Here is a 22115-nt window from a genome sequence, read left to right on the forward strand (position 1 = left end):
TTTTGTTATTATACACCTCTTTTTTTAAAAAAAGATTTTTATTTATTCATTTGACAGAGAGACAGCGATAGAGGGAAGACAAGCAGGGGGGAGTGGGAGAGGGAGAAGCAGGCTTCCCGCGGAGCAGGGAGCCCGCATCGGGCGCTCGATCCCAGGGCCCTAGGATCATGACCCGAGCTGAAGCCAGGCGCTTAACGACTGAGCACCCAGGCGCCCCTATTATACACCTCTTGTAAATAATTTGTTTATAGGCATTTATGTATCTTAAGAGTGTGTATATGTTACCAAAGGGCATATGCTTGAATGGTAGGGGCAGGGCAAGAAGCCAGGATCAAGAGATCAGAGTAAACAGTAGGTTTGGAATTAAGATGATTTGGGCACGTGGGATTAAGAACCACGACACAGGTCATTTTTAGTATCTTTGGGATCAAGAACCTAGGCAAAAGCTGAGGTAGTAAAAGCAGGAATTGTGGGCCATGGGCATAGATCTACAGCTAGGACCTTGATCATGAGCCAGTTTCTTAAACTGTATTTTTTTTTCCAAAGGTTTATTTTATTTGAGAGAGAGAGAGAGAGAGAACATGCATGTGGGGGGAGGGGCAGAGGGAGAGGATCTCAAGCATGCTCCATGCTGAGCTCAGAGCCCAGTCTCAGGACCCTGAGATCATGACCTGAGCCAAAATCGAGAGTCAGACACTTAACTGACTGAGCCACCCAGGCGCCCCTGATAATGAGCCAGTTTCTCGAATCTCACACAGAACTTTTGTATGCTTCATTTTGAGATAAGCATCACTGACACCCTTCAGGCCTGTACACGGTAAAAGTGGAGTCTGACAACAGTGTGTACAAGGAAAAGAGAAGTTTATGGTTTGGGGGAAGTTGTTTTCCCACTTCAAGAGATTTGAATGTGAACATATACAGAGTTTTGTAGCTAGAGCCAAAGGAAAAGCTATTCCTTATCTTTTATGACTGTTTGCTAAAACTGTCTTAAAAGTATTCTGAAAGTTATATCTAACATACAACATGACTTTTTCTAAATTATTTGTAGACTTCAGTGTTTATCGTGGAGGGAGGAAGGTCAGGGAAGACCTTACTGAGAAGGTGACATTTAAGCTAAAACATAAAGGATAAGAAAGACAGCCACATGAAGAGAGAGCTTATGTGCATTCTAGGCAAACAAAATTATATAGGCAAAGACTTGGAGGCAGTTTATAAGAAAAGGAAAAAAGACTGTTGGAGCTAGAGAATGCGGGAAAAGGCTAGACGAGATGTTGGAGAAAAGAGTAAAAAAGTATTCATGATTTTATAGGCTGTGAGAAGCCTCTTTGATTTGAGTGCTCTTCTTAAGTGCAATAGGAAGTCATTAAAGGGTTTTAATCAGTGGAGTGATGTGCTCCAATCCAATTTACATTTTAAGATGTTCACTTTTGCCTCTGTGTGGACTGCAGGCAGGGAAGACCAAAGGTAGGAAGAATACTTAAGAGCCCTTTGCAAGAGATGATGGTGTGTGGTCCAGGATGTTTGCTGTGGAGCTGGAGAGAAGGGGGCAGATTGGGAGTGCATTTGAGACCTAGAACTAACTGAATTTACACATAGAGGTGAAGGAAAGGGAAGAATCAAGGATGATTCTTAGGCAAGAGGATGGTTGACAAGCTTGAGGAAAACAAAAATCGAGCTTGGGATACCTGCAAGACATCCAAGCAGAAATACGGAGCAGGCAGTTGAATATGCAAGCCTAAAGTTCGGAAGGGAGGTCTGAACTCGGGAGGTACATTTGGAACCCAACAACACAGAGGTGGTATTTACAATCCATGGGACTTGGTGAAATCACCTGATAGATAACAGAGTAGCAAGACAGGAGAGCCCAGGAGTCAGCCTGAAGAACATCTTACATTTAGAGGGTAAGAGAGGAGGAGCCAGCAAAGAAGTTTTCCTCAGCCCCAGTCAGTAGTAGGGTCAGAGGAGGGAAATCAGAAGAGAGTAGGGTCATGAGTTCAAAGTACTGCTCAGAGGCCAAAGAGAAAGCTCAAAGAAGCATCCCATGGATTGGGCTTCGTGGAGAGGACCCGTGATTTGACAAGAGTAGCTTCAGGGGAAGATAAGAGCAGAAGCCAGAGGGCTAAGAGTTGAGGCTTGAATGGGAAATGAGGAAGTGAAGAGGAGCTAGGGTGTGTAGAGAATTCTTTTGCATATTTTGGTCATGAAGAGGAGCAGAGGAAAGGGCTGGCAACTAGAGGAGATGCGGAGTCAATGGGAAATAGTAGAGCATTTTTGTATGCTAATGGACATGGAGGGATGGGGCTTGCCTACAGAGCAGTTTTGCATCCAATATTTCAACAGGAAAATTGAGGTAAATGTGTACAGTTGTTGGGGGGAAAGATAAGGCAGATCAGGTCTTGATGGCTTTTTTTTCTCAGTCAAGTGTAAGCAATGCCGTGAGCTTCAATGCTTTCTCCATTTTCCAAACCTCCATTCTCTGCCCTCTCCAGTCTATCCCATTTAGCACTTTCTACGTCAGTCTTCCTCAGGTACAGCTTTAGTTCCCCATCTGCTCCAGGGGCTTCTGGGAATCCCTGATATTTGTGAAAATAAGTGTAAGTTTCCCCATGGAACTCCCACCTGCTTTTGTAGCTTCATCTCTCATTACTTTTTTCTTATAACCTTAATGCAGGTCACAGGTCTGTAAAGTACGGTCTCGTGAGCCACATCTAGCCAGCCACTTGTTTTTGTAATTAAAGTTTTATTGGAATCCAGTCACGCGATTCCTTTATGTATTACCTATGGCTGCTTTGACATGACAGCGGCAGAGTTTGAGTCGTTAGGCTGGAGACTGTATATGGCCACAAAGCCTAAAATGTTTACTAGATGGCCTTTTACAGAGAAAGTTTCCGACTCTTAATTTTGATCACACTGAGCTCTTCACAGTCAGACTTAGTGGAGAAGGCTGTGAAGTCAAGACAGACCTGAGACCGACACTCGGCACTTCATTTATTCATTTGTGAAGTGGGGATACGCTACTTACCTCTCTTGCTGTCATGGAGGTAACTCGACACGTGTGAAAGCGATGTGTTCCAGCACATGGTCAGCCTTCGGTAGAAGCCATTCTGCTGCTTCTGTTAGTGGGCCTCACTTTCTTCTCCGTCCACCTCCACCACTGCATCTCAGAATTCTACTCACTCTTCCCCACACCTCTTTAGTGAAACATTTCCTGATTCCCAACATTCAGGTGTGATTTCTCATGCCAGTATATCCTATATTTTATATTCCCTTCAGATGATAGGTATCACTAAGAATGAGCCGTTAATTAAGTTGATTATCTTGCATGTATCACTTCACATGAAAATAAACACAAACTGTTTATTGCTTCTTTGAATTGAATGAATTTAATAAGGCCGAGATCAGTGGGGACTAGCATTTTTAGCAAAGACTTCGTCAGGAGCTCCTCTCAAATAAACATGTGGGTGCTAAATGGGGGTGTATTAATTGAGAAAAATGAAACATCAAGTAGAGCTCATAAGTTCTAGTTACCTGCTCAATGACCTAATAACCTGGCAGTTTTCCATGAAAGTTTCTAGGTGCTTGTACCAGTTATCTGATTTTTCAACATAACAAGTGGCCTTAAAACTCATCTCACAGAGGTTGTGAGGGTCAGAAATCCAGGAGCAGCCTAGCCGAGGGGTTCTGGCTCAGAGCGTTTCATGCAGTTGCAATCGTGCTTCAGATGGGGCTGTAGTCACCCGAAGGCTCCACTGGGGCTGAAGGATGCTTGTCCATGCCCACTCGCGGGTGGCCACTGCAGGAGGTTTTACTTCCTCAGTGCATGGACTTCTCCCTAGGAATGGTCCTAGCATGGCTTCCCCCGGGAGAAAGTGATGCAAGAAAGACAGAGGGGGGACCGAGATAGAAACTGCAATGACTTCACAATTATGACTGCTTTGTTTTGTTGGCCATAACGGAACAACCTGGTAAAATGTGGAAGGGAACGACACAAGGGGACCCCATATCAGGAGGATGTGGGTCACTGGGACCCCTTTTTGGGGGAATCACTGTTTACAGTGCTTGATACCTAGGTAGTAGTTCTCCCCAAAGGTATGGTGTTTGCCTGTTCATGTGAAGGAAGCAGTTGCTGTCTCATCAGCCTGGAAGTCTTTGAACTTTGAGAAAGAGACTTTAAAACCTCTTAACACTGTGAATGAACTCTGTTCAATTCCCTTAACATGAGGTTAAAGGACTTTAGTAAAATTATGCCTGGACTTTATATTACAGCATAATTTATTGTCCAGTTGTCTTTCAATTTTCCATTGAAAGCTGGTTTTCTCTTTTCCCTTTTAATCAGGTTCTTTCAGGATAAAATGGCCAAAGGGAAAGAGACAGACAGTTCTTCAGCATGCAGATTCAGGAAGCCTTGGAGAAACTACTGATGTCTTAAATATGTAATGGTTTTCTTATTTATCTATATAGATATGTTCGGATTTCATTTCATCATGTATTTGTATATGTGTACATCCTGTGCTGTTCCTTGCATTAAAAAGGTTTGGGCTTCATTTTGTTTGTTATTTCTATATGTTATATTTTATTATTTTATTGAAGTATAAGATTACCTACAATACAATTAATTTTGATCCTCGTATCATTAGTATGCAGTTGAGAGTAGATTATGTTACTCTCTGAATACTGTTTTGGTTCATTTTATATATAAGGATGTATAAATATATAATCTCATATATAGTCTTTATTCTTTTTAGAACATATACTTTTTATTTATTGCAGACACATATGATGAGCCTGAATTCCAACGAGAAGTCATTAAAATTATCACCAATTCAAAAACAAAAGGTATAATATAGAGAGTTATTCTCATTATGGTGGGTAAGAACAGTTCATATTTTTTCTTGAAAGTTTTCTGGAAAGAATACATGAAAGATAAGTATTCATTTACTTTAGATTTTAAAAGAGGATTACATTGTAGGTAGCCTCAACTTAGGTTTGTTCTGTTGGTATCTATTTCGGATATATGACAGGATTTCATTGCTGAAATTGGCTTTTTGGTGTCACTTAACAAGTCATAGTAGCCACATTTTCTTATCATCAAAGCAAAGGATTATTATGGCAGTTCATAAGTATTAGAAGAGGCTACTGTTGATCAGAATGGTTCTCGGACTTGGGTTGAGTATGACTTTGGTTGAGTTACCGTGTTGTTCTCAAAGATGATAGCATCTTTTCTAGCTCTAAAATTTGGTGGTTTTAGTGAAAATATTTGATAATTGCTTTTCCAGTGTGTGGAATGGGCTTTAATCTGTCATGGAATTGATAGCCTAAGAACAAAATTAAACATTTGGAAATTAATCAGAAACTATGCATGGGTGATAAAGAGACTTTTAATGAATAACCAGCGAATAGCAAGAGGAAGGAATAGTTGGTGGTTTTCACAACCCTGGAGAGAGAAAGGCCTGCCCTGAAATCCTTTGCTTCTCCTGGCTTTACGGACCAGACTTTATGGGGTGAAAGGAAGGAGGGGTTTGGGGATTAGAAAAGTAAGTTGGAGAAATATGAATTGAAGGAAGAAGGCTTCTAGACAATATTTAATTTCTGTTTCCAGTGCCTTTGCCACATTATTAAGCTAAAAATCCTTAAAGTCACCGAAATGCAAGAGAGTCTTGCTGAATTATAAAAATTTAGTGCCAGCCTTTGTTAGTCTTACGTCTGTTTTACTGAGAGGCATGGTGAGTAACAGCATTCCTTTTGAATATGGGAGAACTGTTGTCCTAGCCCAGTGTGGAAGCTCAGCAAAGGTTGACTGACTTTATTGACTGACTACACTTCCAAGCGCACATCTTTCCTGTGTCTCTCCTGCCTCTTCTCTTAGACCCAAGGCTCTGCCTCTTCTGAACTATTTGATTATGCTAGGGAAATAAAGACACATACATTTAAAAATCATTTCTGGCAACCGGGCCTCTCTGCCTCTCTTTAGGGCTCTTGAAAGAATTGTGACTTTTTAAAGAATAGGATCTAGAACAAACAGAAGGAAAGCACTTTCTTTTAAACTGATAATGTATTTTATACTTCACATAGTCCTTTTAAGTAGAGGCCCAACCAGACTTATTTTAGTGAATGAAAAAAAGATTTATTATAGTATTTCCATATATTGATGTTTAACTTGTGCTGTTTTAATTTTTGTGGGTTTTTTTTTTTTTTTTTTGGGCAAAAAAATGACCTCTTCCTAAGCCTAGCACTCACGGCAATTTGTAACACTCGATTTAGTGAGGTTTTACTCTCCAGAGACGCAAATTCATCAAATATTTGAATTCGTTAGCTTCTAGAATTTAGGTCAACAATTTGATTTTTGCCTTATTTTGTCCAGCAGGAAATGAATTTCATATTCTTAATGTATCATTCAAATTGCAGTGTTTAATTTCATAGTTTTTATAAAAATCTTAACATTTTACCCTAGATATTTTTTCCACATGGTGGTTGGTTTCATGTATGCAAGTTTATGATAATTAAAGAATGTAATAGATAAAAGGAAGAGGGTCAAAAATTTGAAAACTCAAAGATTTGTTTTGAAAAGAAACATATTATTTAGTATGCTGATGAAAAATTTCATTTCAGATTTTTCTTGTAGAAGTAAGCTATTCATTTTTTCCAGTGTTTAACAATGTCATATTTTCTTTAATTCTGTGAATTTCACGGAATTAAAAGACCAATCAAAATTTGACAATTAAAATAACAGGGAAGGTGGGGAAGAAAAGGAAACTGAACCTGACTGCATGCAAGAGAAGTGTGTACATTTTTTTTTTTTACCAGTATTTTACACAATCATCAGTCTGGAAAGGTATTCTATTTAAGACTTGATTCAGATTAAGAAAAGGGGTAGAGAAGACATACTGATGGTCCTTTGTGAGTAGTGGCAACGTGAGAGCAGGTAGCGAGCATGTGCGAGTTAGATGCAGACACGTGTGCCACAGCAGCATCGAGTGTGCTGCAGACTTAGAGAGTGGCAGAAGTTATCTCCAGTGAAAGCCAAATCTGAGCAAAACGTCTGGTAAAACTGGACATTTTTATTCTGCTAGCGAAACTTAAGAGTAATGCAAAATCTTGGCAGTGTTTCGTAGTAGATAAGTTACCTTTGTCAACTAATAGTAGTATGACGATTACTTCAAAAATTTACAGAAACAAGAAACAATTGAGAAACCGAAGCAGCGTACAGCTCACTCTGGAAATGATGATAGTGGAGGATTTGCAAGTGACGAGATGTCTAAAACAGTGAAAGAGGGGAAAGCCTATAAACAACTTTTGGCCAAAGGAATGTACATGATGCCAGCAGCTGTGACTATGGAAGCATTTTCAGATGAGGACGTAGGTAATGACCCAGGCCAGCCTGGGCCTTGGGCTGACACCCGTGCAGGGCGTGTGCCAAGAGAGCTATTTAGACGTGAAAGTAAGCGCTGTATTTATCCGCCTGACGGTAAGGCCATAGCAAAGGCAAGTGATGGAGGCCAGAGGCAGAAGGATCCAGACGCAAAAGAAACGGTGTGTGAAAAGGAAACTGAGCTGGCGGAAATGGCAGATCTGGAGGCTAGGAGACGAAGCGAAGAGAATTTAAGAAATATTAATATGTTCTTTGATGACTTACCAAATAGAGATGTGATTTTTGACAGCGAAAGAGAATCTATAGAGGAGCCAGACAGTTACCTGGAAGGTGAAAGCGCAAGTCAGCAAGGTACCGTTGACAGCTTCGAGCAGGCCGAGTCAGTAGAAGTCAGTAGTGGAGAGAAGGAGGGTGACGAAGTGGAAGCTGACCCAAACCTGTGGTATAGCAGGATGTTTTTCGAGCGAGGACATGAGGAAGAGGCTGAATACAGAATATCCAAATTCATGGCAAAGTATGATTTTAAGTGTGACCGCTTGTCAGAGATCCCCGAAGAGCAGGAAGGAGCGGAGGAGTCAGAAGGAAGTGGAATAGAGGAGCGAGAGGTAAAGGCAAGTGAGGACAATGTGAAGTTGCCTGCAAGAAAACGGGAGGAGGAAATAGAGATCCTGTCAGACGTCCTGACAGACGTCCTGACGGACAGAGCAGAGGTGAGTGAAGGCAAGGGAAAGGCAGGAGGTGGAGGTGAGGGAATCCAGCGGGAGGGAAATTCAGGAGTGGAACAGAGGCAAAGTGAGGAGGAAGACAAGGAGGAGGAGAAATGGAGGGCCTGGGTAAGGGAGAGAAAGACCTAGAAGAGGAGGAGGGCCGGGAGCAAAGGGAGGGGGAACGAGGCCATGAGGAAGAAAGCGACAAAGGGATGGAGGAAGGAGAAGGGCAGGAGAAGAGAGATGAGAGGGAAGGGGAGGGAGGGAGAGGAGGGGAAGAAGACAGGGAAGGGAAGAGGAGAAGAAGGCAAGGAGGAGGAGAGAAAGGAAAGAGGAAGAAGGACCAGAGGAAGGACAGGGAGAGGGGGAAGAAGAAGAAGAAGGGGAAGGAGAGGGGAAGCGGAGGAGGAAGGAGAGGAAGAAGGAGAGGGAGAAGGGGAGGAAGGAGAGGGGGAAGGGACGAAAAGAGGAGGTGAAGGGGAGGAGGAAGGAGAGGGAGAAGGAGAGGGGGAAGTGGAGGAAGGAGAGGGAGAAGGGGAGGAAGGAGAGGGAGAAGGGGAGGAAGGAGAGGGAGAAGGGGAGGAAGGAGAGGGGGAAGTGGAGGAGGAAGGAGAAGGAGAAGGGGAGGAAGGGGAGGGGAAAGTGGAGGAGGAAGGAGAGGGGAAGAAGGAGAGGGAGAAGGGGAGGGGAAAGTGGAGGAAGGAGAGGGAGAAGGGGAGGGGGAAGTGGAGAAGGAGAGGGGGAAGGGAGGGGGAAGTGGAGGAAGGAGAGGGAGAAGGAGAGGGGGAAGTGGAGGAAGGAGAGGGAAAGGAGAGGGGGAAGTGGAGGAAGGAGAGGGAGAAGGGGAGAAGGAGAGGGAGAAGGGGAGGAAGGAGAGGGGGAAGTGGAGGAGGAAGGAGAAGGAGAAGGGGAGGAAGGAGAGGGAGAAGGGGAGGGGGAAGTGGAGGAAGGAGAGGGAGAAGGGGAAGGAAGTGGAGGAAGGAGTGGGAGAAGGGGAGGGGGAAGTGGAGGAAGGAGAGGGAGAAGGGGAGGGGAAAGTGGAGGAGAAAGGAAAGAGGAAGAAGGAGAGGAGAAGGGGAGGGAAAGTGGAGGAAGGAGAGGAAAGGGGAGGGGGTGAGGGGGAGGAGGGGGAGTGAGGAGAGGGAGAAGGGAGGGGGAAGTGGAGGAAGGAGAGGAGAAGGGGAGGGGAAGTGGAGGAAGGAGAGGAAGGGGGGGAAGGGGAGGAGAAAGGGGAAGGAGGGGGAAGAGGAAGGAGAGGAGAAGGGAGGGGGAACGGAAGAGGAAGGAGAGGAGAAGGGAGGAAAGAGGGGGAAGCGAAGAGGAAGGAGAGGGAGAAGGGAGGAAGGAGAGGGGAAGCGGAAGAGGAAGGAGAGGGGGAAGGGGAAGTGGAGGAGGAAGGAGAGGGGGAAGAGGAAGGAGAGGGAGAGGGGAAGGGAAGAAAAAAATGAAGGGGGGGAGGAGGGAGAGGGAGAAGCAGAGAAAGGAGAGGAGGAAGCAGAGGAGGAAGGAGAAGGGGAAGGAAATGAAGGAGAAAGTGAAGAGAGGAAGAAGGAGAGGGGGAAGAAGAAGAAGGAGAAGCGGGGGAACCAGAGAGGAGGAAGAAGAAGAGGGAAAGCAGGGGAGAAGGAGAGGGGGAGGGAAGAGGAAGGAGAGGGAGAAGAGGAGGTAGGGGAGGAAGAGAAGAAGGGGAGGAGGGGAAGGAGAGGGGAGGAGGAGGAGGAGAAAGAAGGGGAGGAGGACAGGAAGGAGAGGGGGAGGGGGAGGGGAAGAAGCAGAGTGGAGGGCGAGGGAGGGGAGAGGAGGACGCCGAGGAAGAAGGGGGAAATCCGAGGAGGCAGGAGATGAAGAGAGTGAAAAGCAGGGAAGACCAGGTGAAGGAAAAGAGTCCAACAAAGCAGGCAAAATCAGAGGGTCTGTGAAATGTGACAAAGATAAGGCGTACCCTCCGAAGTTTATTACCAACACAGAGGGAAAGGGGAAAGAGCATGAGGTACAGAGGTCCAAAACGCCAGTGCGGTCAAAACAACCTATAGAAAATGGGCCACCAGGTTCCAAAAGATTCTGGAATAATGTATTACCACATTATCTAGAATTGAGTAACAAACTTTAAATTTGAAAGTTGTTAAACTTTTTAAATTTTTAAAAATTTAAATTTTAAATTTAACAAACTTTACATTTAAAACTGTTGGCCAGCCAACAGTTTGAGCATCTTAACACGTACTAGGCACTTAATATGTTTTATTAAACTGTTTTTTTGTCATGGTTACTTTATGTGTCGTTCACAGTGGAGACTGATAAAGACAACACAAAGCACTGGCAAATTTGGCTCCTCTTAAACTAATGTTTTGGTTTATTTTCCCCCCAAGTTATAAATCTGTCACTAGAAAATATCAAAAGGTCATAGCAGATAATTAACATATATATTCCTCATTAAAGACAGAGTTAGGAAATAGTATACTATAAGAATGCTGCATTTGTATATACACACTGGTCCCTTTAAAGATGGCATGGATCCTTCAGGGCTATAAAAACATCTCATTTCTTATGAATTTCTTTTGGTCTCTGATTTCAGTTGGCCCTACTACATAGAATAATTTTATAAGGTGGATGGTATTGTAAAGCTAAAATGAAGAATTCGCATTTTAAAAAAAATAGTGCTTTTTTTTTTTTTACCTTTCATGTGTCCTTTTTGCAACAATCTACCAAGGGTCAGCTGGATTCAGAGCTTAGATCTTAACGTGATGTCTTTTAGTTACTATCCGGACAAATGGCAGTATATCTCATGAAATGGAGGTGAACCTAAACATATATTCGGGAAGTATGTAAAACTTGTACGTATTTATTAGCCAGGCAGAGCTCCTCACTGGGGTTCAGTTTCCTCATGTGTAAAATGGAGCGGATTAGATGATAGAACTATAGTCCCTCCTAACTCTCAGATTCTTTTGTTCTAACAGGCTCATTTATTCCCATTGTGTTTGTCATTTGCATAAAAGTTTTTTAAGTTAGAAGAAAAATCGCACTTTAGAATTGAGTTTTCTATAAATTATGTATTGTTCTTTACTCTTAAAAACTTAGGAAGAGCTTTAATGTACCTTGTCTTCGTCATTCTGTATTTTTAAACTATAACTTCTGAGCTTTAACTGTATTATCAGAATCATCATTCCCAGTGTCTTATGTACCCTCAGTGTTTCTTCATTGACTATTCTGTAACTCTGTTTGTTGCTTGTCAGACTGTTTCAAGTAAAATAAAATGTAAATGTATACCATCAGTAATTGTTTGTGGAAAGAGAAACTAACACTAGATACTGAATTTTCGAGAGGCTAGATTTTGATTCGCGTAAATTCAATCTTCCCGTAAAATTTTCAGTATTTTCCATACAGCTAGATCATTTGACTGTTCTTTATTCATAGCGCCCTTTTCAACTGGTTTCCCGCCCCAGTCCCTTCCATATCTTGGGCATGAGGGATTTCTTCTCCTTTTAGCAAGGAGAATCGGGATGGGAAACTTCCTGTGAATTTTGTGTAGTTGAATCCTTCGCACATTTGATTCTCTGTGAGAAAGAATATGGGGGGAGAGACTAGAGTACAAAGAGAAGAGACTCCTAGGAGCAACTGTAGGTTTTGTTTTAGCTTCAGGGGTCTCTGGTAGCTTCCGCTAACTAACCAAACATGCTAAGTTGGCATTGCAGGGTTCTACCAAATTCGGCCACATTCAGTGACGGTCAGTGAAATGGAATTGGTACTTTGATCAAGTGTTTGCGCTGTGTGGTTAAAGCCAGGGCCCAACATGTTTATTTAAAACGTTGGCTTAAAGTGATTCACTGAGATGAACAGTAGAATGGAGTTCATAAAGGAAAAGCCTTCAGGGAGAAAAGAAACCCTTAACCCTCAAGTTGTTAATGTCAAAGGTGAGACCTCACCAGCCAGCAACACTGAAATGGTGTTCTGAGCATGTGCCCATCTCAGTATTTGAGCTGGCCTTAGAGAGCCACTTTTAAACAGCATTTCCTGCCCATTTCTTCACATTTCCCTGGCCAACCAAAGTGTCGTATGCTCTTTTTGAAGCAGTAGCTCGGGCAGGCATAGTGTTCTGGTCAAGAGCACGGGCCTCTTCATTTGAGATGTGAGTTAGTACTTGGTAAAACAGATCGGAATAACTGGTTCCTTCTTTATTGTCCCCATCTGCTGGTGGATCAAGCTTTTATTGTAGTTTCTCACTGGTTATTACTGAGGCCAGCGTGAGGGGTGTGTGTAGAATCCGTTGAGTTACAGTTTCAAATGAGGACTCTGGCAGAAAAATTTTTCAGGTAAGCTACAAAGGAGTATCACAGAAACATCTGCTGCTGCCGAACCAGCAGCTCTTGAGGTGAGTGCAATGGAATGTTTTCTGTAATGGCATTCTAGGGAGGTCAACTTGCTATGCACGTATACCTTCAAGATAAAATGCTACCACAGAGGAAGGTGCTGTGCTTCCTTCTTCCCTCATTCTTCCCAATGTCCCTGACCTGTAACTTAATATCTGGTACATACTATTCCCTCAACAAATAAGTATGTACATACATAGCAATCACCCAAAAGGGAATGGAAGCTTTCCCAAATCAGGGAGAGCTCAAGAAACGAGGGCCGCTTACAGGCAGCCTCCTGTGGCCCTTTTACCCGTCAGGGACATTAGGTGGGTACAGATGTCTTGAAAGGACACCAGGTAAAAGGAGTTCCCATGGCCCTGCCTTTACCTATGACTTAACAATGCCCTTTAGTTACCTGATATATCCCCCCACCCCCACTCCTGTGTTCTTTTTAGCCAGGGCTACCCGAAGATAAAAATATGATCTGAAAACAAATCTTTTGCTTTCCTTCATGAAGTCCCTTAATTAAGAAGACAGTGGTTTTGTGCCTTGAGTATGCCGAGAGTAAGATACAGTTCCGGATCTCAGGGGACTCTTGGCTGTTTCTATAGGCTGACCAGAAACTTTACGCAGACAATAGAGCATCTCAGGAGTGGCACTGCAGCGGCCACTTCTGCACTTCAGCAGAGAGGGGCTAGGAAAGGGCTTCCAGGGAGCAACGGGGAAATGTCAGCTGAGTCGTGAGAAGTAAAAGCTAGCCATGCAAGCGGCAGGGGCAAGGTTTTCCCAGTTGATGGGAGCCCTGAGAGTATTTCAGTGTGACCACAACTTAGAGTGTCTTTTGGTTCTGGGTAGAGAGGCAAAGGACCTTAATGTGTTTTTGAGAGATGTTAAACAGCAAGAGTAAGGTGGTCACACTTGGGTTTTTGTAACGGTCTGGCAGCAATAGGGAGGGTGGGTTGGAGGGAGCAAGACCAGAACCAGGGGTGCCAGTTAGGAGGCAGCTCGAGGAGAGCAGGCAGAAACAGAAGAGGGGACTAGACAGTGTGGACAGAGAGTTGGGGACATGTGTTATCAAGAGAGCTTTAGGGATAGAATTGGAGGGCTTAGTAAAGAGATGCAACCTGGAGGGAGAGACAAGGCGAAGCTTTTCTTGTTTCTGTGTGAAGAGCCGGTGGAAAGGGCGCCATTGGCCAAGGCTGAGAACAGGAGTAGGGGCAGGTTTAGGAGCCTGCTTGGGCTTGTTGACCCAGATGTTCAGCAGACAGATACATGTGTGGGCCTGGAACTCAGGGAGATTGCTGGGTATCGCCAGCTTTTAGGGTCATTAAAACCATGGAGTTGAGTGAGAGGCAGCCCTCGTGGTACGAGAAGAAGAGAACTGAAGACAGAGTTTGAGGAAACCTCAGTAGCTAATGGGGAGGTTGAGAAAGGAAGTCCGAGAAGGAGGCGGTGTAGGGACACTTTCTAGGAAAGAGAGGTACCACCCAAGCCAAGGAAGGCATGGTGGAGGGCTGCAGAGAGGTCTGGGAGAGGCCCAGCAGAAGGCTGGCCAGAGCCCACATTGCCAGTAAAGAGGGAGCTCCAGGAAGGCCACCTTAGAGTCAGGGACTCTGATGCCCTGGGGAAAACACCTTAGAATTGCACTTGCTATTACTATATACAAGGGTACATAAGCACAGGACGTTGTCGAAGTGAGCTGATCAGCAGAAAGGAAGAGACTACAGAGCTGTCAGTTTCAGTGCGGTGGCGGCGGGGGGGGGGGGGGGGGGGGGGGGGGGGGGCGGGGATCAGCCCTGAGGGCACCTGTTCTGGTCTTCACGTATTTGAGCAGAGCTGGGAAAGAGCCTGGGCACTGGCCCCCAGTAGGCCTGGATTCACACCCCAGCCCTTCACAGATGAGCTGTGTGGACACATGGAAAAACTTTTCTTTTTTTAAAAACCTTTCTGAGTCTTTCTTTCTTTTTTTAAAGGGAGGGGTCTTTGGATAGTTAAATTAACACATGAAACATGTTAGAGGTACTCAGCAAATGGTAACCCGTGTTCCTCTAATTAACCCCTCTGACCACATCAAGTCAGGTACAGAACTACCCTCGGGAATCTCCAGGTCACTGACAGATGTGCATTGAGTCTAGTCATGTGAACCTGACTTCTGTTTAAGTACAACATAGCTGCCCCCTCCCCAAAATTGGCTTATGGAAGTAGATCTGTGGGAATGAAGTGAGTAACAATAATGATAACCCCCTTAAATACGGGGTAGAATGAAAGTCTGCACACCATACGTGGGTCCAGTACTGTCCCTCAACGTTTGAAGCGTGGTGAAAGGCTGATGGTACGGGACAACAGATTGCCCTGTGTCCTAATGTTTTTATCAAAATAGGTTAAAAAATAACTCAAACATAAAGAGTAAAACTGCCTACCAGCAAGAAGTTTGTATCCTCAGCATTGTAGCCACTTTTGCAGGCCTGCTTACAAGCGTCAAACTGGAATGGATTTTGTGGCAAAAATACCAGATTAGGAATGAACTAAGGGATTGGTACATAGAAAGGAGGAGGAGTTTAGAGATTGTAAAGTAGTGACATTAGACCGCAATAATTTGGAGGTCAAACTGGGAGCCCTTCGGTGCAACCCGGCTTGCAGACTCACTTTGCTTGGTATACACAGTGATTCTGGTTAACGCTTGAATCCATTGCCAACACTGAAATACCGGGAAGTTTTATACTGTAACAGTGTTTTCTGGGCTTGACTTGGACCTGAGGCAGCACTGGCCCACAGTCCAGCCAAGGCGCCCCTCCACTTCCCTGTCGTCCTAGGCTGCTCCTGACGCGTCCTGCCTTCTTCCCTTGCTTGTTCTAGCTTCTGGGCTCCTGGCAGACAGTAAAGGGAGCTGTGCGAGAGGGTAGAACAAATATGTGAACACTTTCAATCAACTATTTTCTAGTGATAAGATCTGGGACTTTATGGCAAAAAGGTGCCCAAGCATCTTGTTTTTTTGATGGCCCTCAATGTATACTAGGGAGTCTTAAAATCACTTATATACAGATGCTCATTGTTTGCTTGTGTTATTTTCTCTGTAAATAATCTTTTTAATTTTGATACGAACCCTCTGAGGTAGGTATTGCTGGTGTCATTTTCCCATTCTACAGAGAGACTGTAAAGTAATATTATTAGACCCCTTGCTCAGGCCGTGGCTGATGGTACAGAGCTTGGATAGCAGCACCTAGGTCTTTGTACTGAATGCCCTCCCCGCTCTCTCTTCCTGCCTCAGTGAGTTCCAGTGTAGTAAAAACATGAACTTCCATGTTAACCCTTCTTGTCCTAAAAGCCTTGAGATTGAGATTTTAAATATATACACTTCCCCACGTGGTATTATTTAGATATGAAGTTTTATGCTCTATTAACCTATTTGGGAAACATTGTCTATCCTATATGACATTGAGGCATCTCATAAATTGAGAAATGTAGCACAAAATTTTATACTTTATAGTCCCTTTAAAAAACTTGTTTAAAACTCTTTATTGATGTATAATACATCTAGAAAAGAGCGTATCTCATGCGTGTATAGCTCAGTGCATTTTCCAAAAGGTGAACCCGCCCACATAGTCAACACCCAGATCAAGGTAGAGCGCTCCCCAGAGGCTTCCCTTCAAACCCCCTTCCAGGCATTTCCCATCCCCCCAGGATGACCACTATGCCAATTGCTGAGAGCAACTTCTAGTTTCTCCAGTATGCAATGTAGTATTCTTAAGCAAACTGAAACCTCGTGAGGAACATTTTGGTTTCTTGATATTTCCCATAAGAAATGTGGCCCTGGGCCAGACCCAAGACTGCAGCTCCCGGTGCTGTGCCTGACCAGCAAGACAACTGTCCCTTTGTGAGAGCCAGGCCCCCCCTTCCCTTCGCTCCTGCGGTCCCAACACAAGACGTGTTTCCGTTGATCATTCTAGACTACTTAACGTCTTATGTGGTTCTGGTGACAAGAATGTACTTAAACTTTGCCCTTTCTCTTTGTAAAATGACAGTATTCTGCCAATCTCTCCTAAATGTTTCAGTTTGAAGGTAAGTACTGTGATTTAAAGTAGTTGTCCAGATGTGAATAGATTAATTCTAAATGTGCTTAAGTGCAAAGTTCTACAATTGATGTGATTTCTAGTGAAAATGTTTTCTAAGAGCTTTCTCAAAAAAATGATACCGTTCCAGCAGTTATTCATTGTTACAGATTTTCATAAAGTTATGAGTAAATTTATAGTTCATTATAAGAAGAAATGAGTGTTTTGCTTATTTCTAAAATAAGATAAAATGTCATGTTCCTTTTTATAATAGCATGATATTGTCTTATGGTTACATTAATATCTTAGTTAACTAGCACAATGGGAGTTGACCCAGGTGCTAAACTAGCAGAATTCTCCAAGAGAAGAGGACTTTGCTACAACACAGCTCACTGACCCCTCCCTATGGGAGACAGATGGACAGAGTCTGAAATTCTGTCTCAGGAACACTGTCCTTTCCAATTGGCCTCGTTTATATATATATTCATGAGTACACCTATCAGCCATAAATCTTAAATCTAGTTAATCTTGCTTCCCATTCCCCTCCAAAGTAGTCTCTGATCATTTTACCTTCTCCTATGTGCTTCTTGCTAGGCATAATATACAATATAAGTCATTTAGAGGGGAAATTATGCAGAAAAAAAGAAAGCTTTAGAAATTATTGGTAAATGGTAGCTACCTCATAGTTAACCCTACCCAACCTAAACGTGCAGAACATCCTTTAATATAGCTGTCTACCCTGGTACCCTGTTTTCCTCTCTGTGTTCCCCTCCCGCATGCACCGCCTCATGACCTTTGCTTAACCTAAGTCAGGCCCTCCCAGCGTAACTGGGTAACTGCCGAAACTCTTAAATCTCCAGGCTTCACTTCTGGATTGCTTGTCCTTAGTGAAAATGCTATCAGGCCACACCCTTGGTGCTATTGGCCTGAGGATGCCACTTAACGTCTGTTACTAAGTAACAGTAAGTCTCCCTAGCCTGAACTCTCACATTTGGTATTTTTTGCCAGAAGAAAGGTGAGTTAATTATGAGAGGTATTATTTTCAGACCACCCACTAAAGATTCGTTTGGGTGTCCAGCTCATCCTTAGCCAAACAGCAACTAGGAAGGTGACCACGAGAAGCTAGTTACTGTGTTCAAGGGATATAAAGGGTGTATATCGTCTGAGGCAAATATGGCAAGGTGAACTTTGTAAAAATGTTCTTCAAGGGAGTAAAAGGCATTAATTGCTTACTGCCTCACCTATTTTCGGGGCCATTAGAGAAGTGCATAAATGAAAAGCATAGGAAAAAAAGTCCAATAAGGAGCCTGATCTTTTTTTTTTTAAGATTTTATTTATTTATTTGAGAGAGAGAATGAAGATAGAGAGCACGAGAGGGAAGAGGGTCAGAGGGAGAAGCAGACTCCCTGCTCAGCAGGGAGCCCGATGTGGGACTCGATCCCGGGACTCCAGGATCATGACCTGAGCCGAAGGCAGTCGCTTAACCAACTGAGCCACCCAGGCGTCCCAGGAGCCTGATCTCTTAATGACAAAAAATAAGCAGTATTCCACCCAAAATATGAAACTGCGAAAAAAATCTCAGTATAGAATAAAGATTATAACTAATATTTTCCGCCTATATTTAGTATTACATGATTTACTCTATCAAATCCATAGACAGGCTGTCTTGTAATTTGGATTAGTTGGACAGGAGCCAGATAGACTAAATTCTGCCTCTGGTTTTCCCTCTGCTTTAAATAACCGAGAGCAAACCATTTAAACTGCCTATGTCCCTTTATCTTCTTCCTGGAATGTAAGTAATTATACTTAACTCTCTCTCGTGAATATCAGTGAATTGTACTTCTGAAGTGATTTTAAATCCCTGTGTTTTGGAAAATGAACATAATATATAGATATGATTATGTTATAATGCTACAGTAGAGCGCTTTTTAACTTCTCTAAAGTTTAAAAGCATTCTTTTGAGACAGCTCAGAAAGCATATTTAATTTTTTTTTCCATTTTAACCTTGTAGTAGACGCTAATAGAATTTTGGGAATCCTAGTCATTGAAAATGTTGAAATAGATCAATGTGCGGAAAAGCCTTGGTAATATGGTAACTTGATATGCACGATAGGTTATGCAGCATTTTATTTCTTTGCCTTCAGTATTTGATTTCTATTCTATGTATTCTTTGAGATGATATAAATTATTTATGACTGCAATATCAAATCGCTGTTTTTAAAAAAAAAAAAATCTTACCTCTTCCCTGATTATCAATTTTGCCACAGGATCATGAATTTTCAGATGAAGAACTAGAGGACATGGATGAGGAAATTGATGAATATCCGGAAGGCAAGAAGAACATGCCAGCAGATGAAGCCAGTGACAACTCAGCTGAAAAGGTATATTGATTGACACCACTGAAAAGGTATGATGATATGTGCTTAAATCCTGAGATCCTGCCTAAGAGCGAGTTCCATGGTCTCTGCACAGGGCCGACTCCAGCTTCCTTTGGGAGCAGACATACTTCTCTGAGTAACTTGGTTCATGTGCCTTAGGAGAAGCTTTGGCCGATTTATGAATCAGGCACACTTTGTTTCTAACACCCTTTCCACACTTCTTGGTAGCAGTTTGTTCCCTGCTTGAGTGGAAATGAACTGATATGGGCCAGTACAATATACTGTTGAGAAATTAACCAAGCAGTTCAGCACTGGGTCCTTGAAATGATGAAATTACAAAGTCAGGAGCCCTATACTGGTGGCAGAAATGAGGTGTGGGTGTGTGCACTCGTACATGTGTGTATTTACGTGTATGTGGACAAGTGAAAGCTGTTCACAGCGGTCTTTGAGGCTGTGATCAGTTCTGTGCAGATGTGGTGTAGAAGAAAGGAATTATAGGAAGAAAAGGGGGAGCTATCACTGAGGAAGAGGAAGTCATCCTAAAAGTGGAGCTAGGAATGCCAGAAACATCTCTTCTATTTGGCAGTTTTGTCCAGGAGGGACACTGCTAGGAGACAGTTGATAGGTTTGAAATCATTCATTTGCTAATGTTGCTCTGGGTTAACTTCACAGGTACAGAATTCAGAAAACCAAACTGAAAGGGACACTATGTCGATTCGTTTTCATTTTCAGTTTCTGTACCTCTAACCATACCTTCTTGTCGGTGAATCACTTGCATCTTTGGTCTGCGCAAGGCTTCTCTTTATTTAAATTGATCCCCTTTGTGTTCTCCTTTTCCATAACACAGACAACCACTGAAACACGCTTGTCCTTTTATTTGAATGTGTACTTGTAAACCTGTGTTGTTTTATGTGCATGTATTTTTAATTTACAAAATGGGGCTGTGCTATCGAGGTCATTTTCTTAATTCCTTTCTCAAGACTCCTTCCTCTCACTGAGGAAAAAAAAAAAAAAACTTCTAGCCGTGACTGTTTTCTTTCAGAGGGAGGGAAAGATTGATAAGGAACATTTATGAGTTCCAGTTTGGGTAGTCCCTGAAATTCTTTAACATGGAATTCCTGAAACTCCAGTTTGATGGTGTGAAATGTCGAGCCAGTTCATTTACCAGCTAACGTTCCTGAATCTTCTTGGAGTTGAATTCTTGAATCATAGCAACATTTTGGAATCAAAAAGCTTGACGCTAGAAGGGACATTAGCAATCACTCAGCATCTGAGGCAAAAGCCCAGCAAACTAAAGCAGTAGTCACGTGTTTATGTTGTTAGCTAGAGGCTGACTCGAGAACCCTTGCCTAAAACCTAGATGATGTTTTCCAGCCCGTCACAATTATGTTTTTTATTATATTGTTTCTTTTCATTTATAGGACGAGAAAACCAACCAAGAGGAACGGGCTATTTGTGAATACAATGAAAATCCAAAAGGTGTGAACACATTTGACTTCAAAAGGCCGGCTACTTTAACACACACACATGCATGCGTGCGTACATGTGCACCCTGTGCTGGAGTTGAGGCACCAAAGCCTACACACGTGTATTCTCTTTCCTACTTTTTACTGTCACATGAGCCTCATGACAGGCGCCGAAATATGTGGCATAGGAGTACTTGTTCTCGTTAATCACCACCACAGCTTCTTCATATAAAACATTCGCCTCTCTCCCAGCTACTCATATATCAGTGTTAAGTGGTTCAGGACAGCCATTTCACTACCCTTTTTTTTCTTTTCAACCAGTAGTATTAAGTTGGGCTTTTGTTCCACATCTCAGTTTATGTCTCTGGTGGGCACTGCCAGACCCCGTTGCTAAAGACCAGGCTGGCCTGGAGCTACGGCTGGCCATCCCATTATTTCCCCCAGGGCTCAGACATGGGTCTTTCATCTTATTGTGGACATTTAAGACAGGTCCTTTCCCAGGCCTGACTGTTGGTGTCGGAGAACAGGTGCCACAGTATAGAGGGGACTACGATTACCGTTGAGACCCACATCTTCTACAGCCAGATCATCTGGGATTTGCTGTACAACCCTTATATCGTGTTTCCACGCCATCACATCAAAGTGTGCTTTTTGCTGTGTTCTCATTAAAAATAACCATTCATAGTAGTGGATATCTGATCTGAACTCAGGCAGGGGGAGGAGGCCTTCTCTTCATTCTTTTTTCCTTCTAACTTCAACAGAGTAGTAAGTTTTGCTAAAATAGTATCTGTAAGTATTCTTAGCAACGAATTAAAAGTAAGATTTAAGTAGTTGATAATATAAAAGTCTAAGAATGCATATACTTCATGAATATACTTTAAAGATTATTATTCAGTTATATAACTTGTGGATGCATTTGAAACACCAAACAGTACCATGTCCATTTGAGTACAAAGAATTTCATTATAACTAGGTTAATTTAAAAAGGTAATTTATATTTTACAGAACTTTTTCCTGACACTCCCTGTTACCTTTGTAGCTCTATTTGGGTACTTGTCATGCAAACATCTCCAACACTGGTCGGGTCATTTGGGCTTTTTGCCTTAACTCAGTCTTCTGGAACTATGAAGTATAGACCTTGTCTATTGCCCCAGCAGGTAGTGGCACGCTCTCTTTAGTACTACCCCAGAAGTCAGGCTTGATAGAGTTGCACTGAGGGCATCAGGACTTTTCTCTTTCTCATTACTTAGAAAAACATATTTCTCAATATATTCTATTATAGGAAACATGCATGACCGTGCGAAGAGCAGTTCTTCAGAAGTCCTGGAAGATAGTGAATCAACACCAAGTAAAGACGTCAAAAAATCAAAGAAGGTAAGTGAAATTTATTTTTTCATTTTAGTGTTAAGACCAAAGTATTGAATTGCTCCTTTTACTTTTTATATGGTGATTCATATAATTTACCTCCTTAATATGAGGTTTTGTGGCCCCAAAACATGTGAAGAATTTCAAGTGATGTTTCATGTTTTAACATAGCTATTTATTTACTGGACTTTAGATGGAGTCAGGTGGCCCAGCCAGAATTTAATAGCATGTTCCTTTCATTAATCCCATTCACACTGATTCAACGTACAGGAAAAAGATAACACAAAAGAACTTTCTTGCTTAAATTAGGTGTATAATCATCATGAGAGTCTAGAAAAAAGTAAGTCAAAACCAAGAAATAGGATGAATGCAAAAATAAGGATGTTGGTGCTTAGGAAACGTGACCACACGCTACATCAGCCTCTCCTGCCAAAT

General features: G+C 42.7%; 1 protein-coding gene across 5 annotated transcripts in view; it reads left to right on the forward strand.

Moving 5' to 3' along the window:
• Positions 1–22115, forward strand: part of RPGR (retinitis pigmentosa GTPase regulator) — a 61111-nt gene that overhangs the window by 23035 nt on the left and 15961 nt on the right. For 4 of the 5 annotated variants that reach the window (XM_035725699.1, XM_035725700.1, XM_035725697.1 and 1 more), the window contains exons 12-17: positions 4337–4433; positions 4770–4836; positions 7171–8079; positions 18739–18852; positions 20271–20328; positions 21598–21689. In XM_035725699.1, coding sequence (XP_035581592.1) covers positions 4337–4433; positions 4770–4836; positions 7171–8079; positions 18739–18852; positions 20271–20328; positions 21598–21689 — 1337 coding nt within the window. The remainder of the gene's footprint in view (positions 1–4336; positions 4434–4769; positions 4837–7170; positions 8080–18738; positions 18853–20270; positions 20329–21597; positions 21690–22115) is intronic. The other variant, XM_035725701.1, reaches the window with a different exon arrangement.

This window comes from Zalophus californianus, chromosome X (assembly GCF_009762305.2).
Source record: "Zalophus californianus isolate mZalCal1 chromosome X, mZalCal1.pri.v2, whole genome shotgun sequence".
Classification (NCBI taxonomy): Eukaryota; Metazoa; Chordata; class Mammalia; order Carnivora; family Otariidae; genus Zalophus; species Zalophus californianus.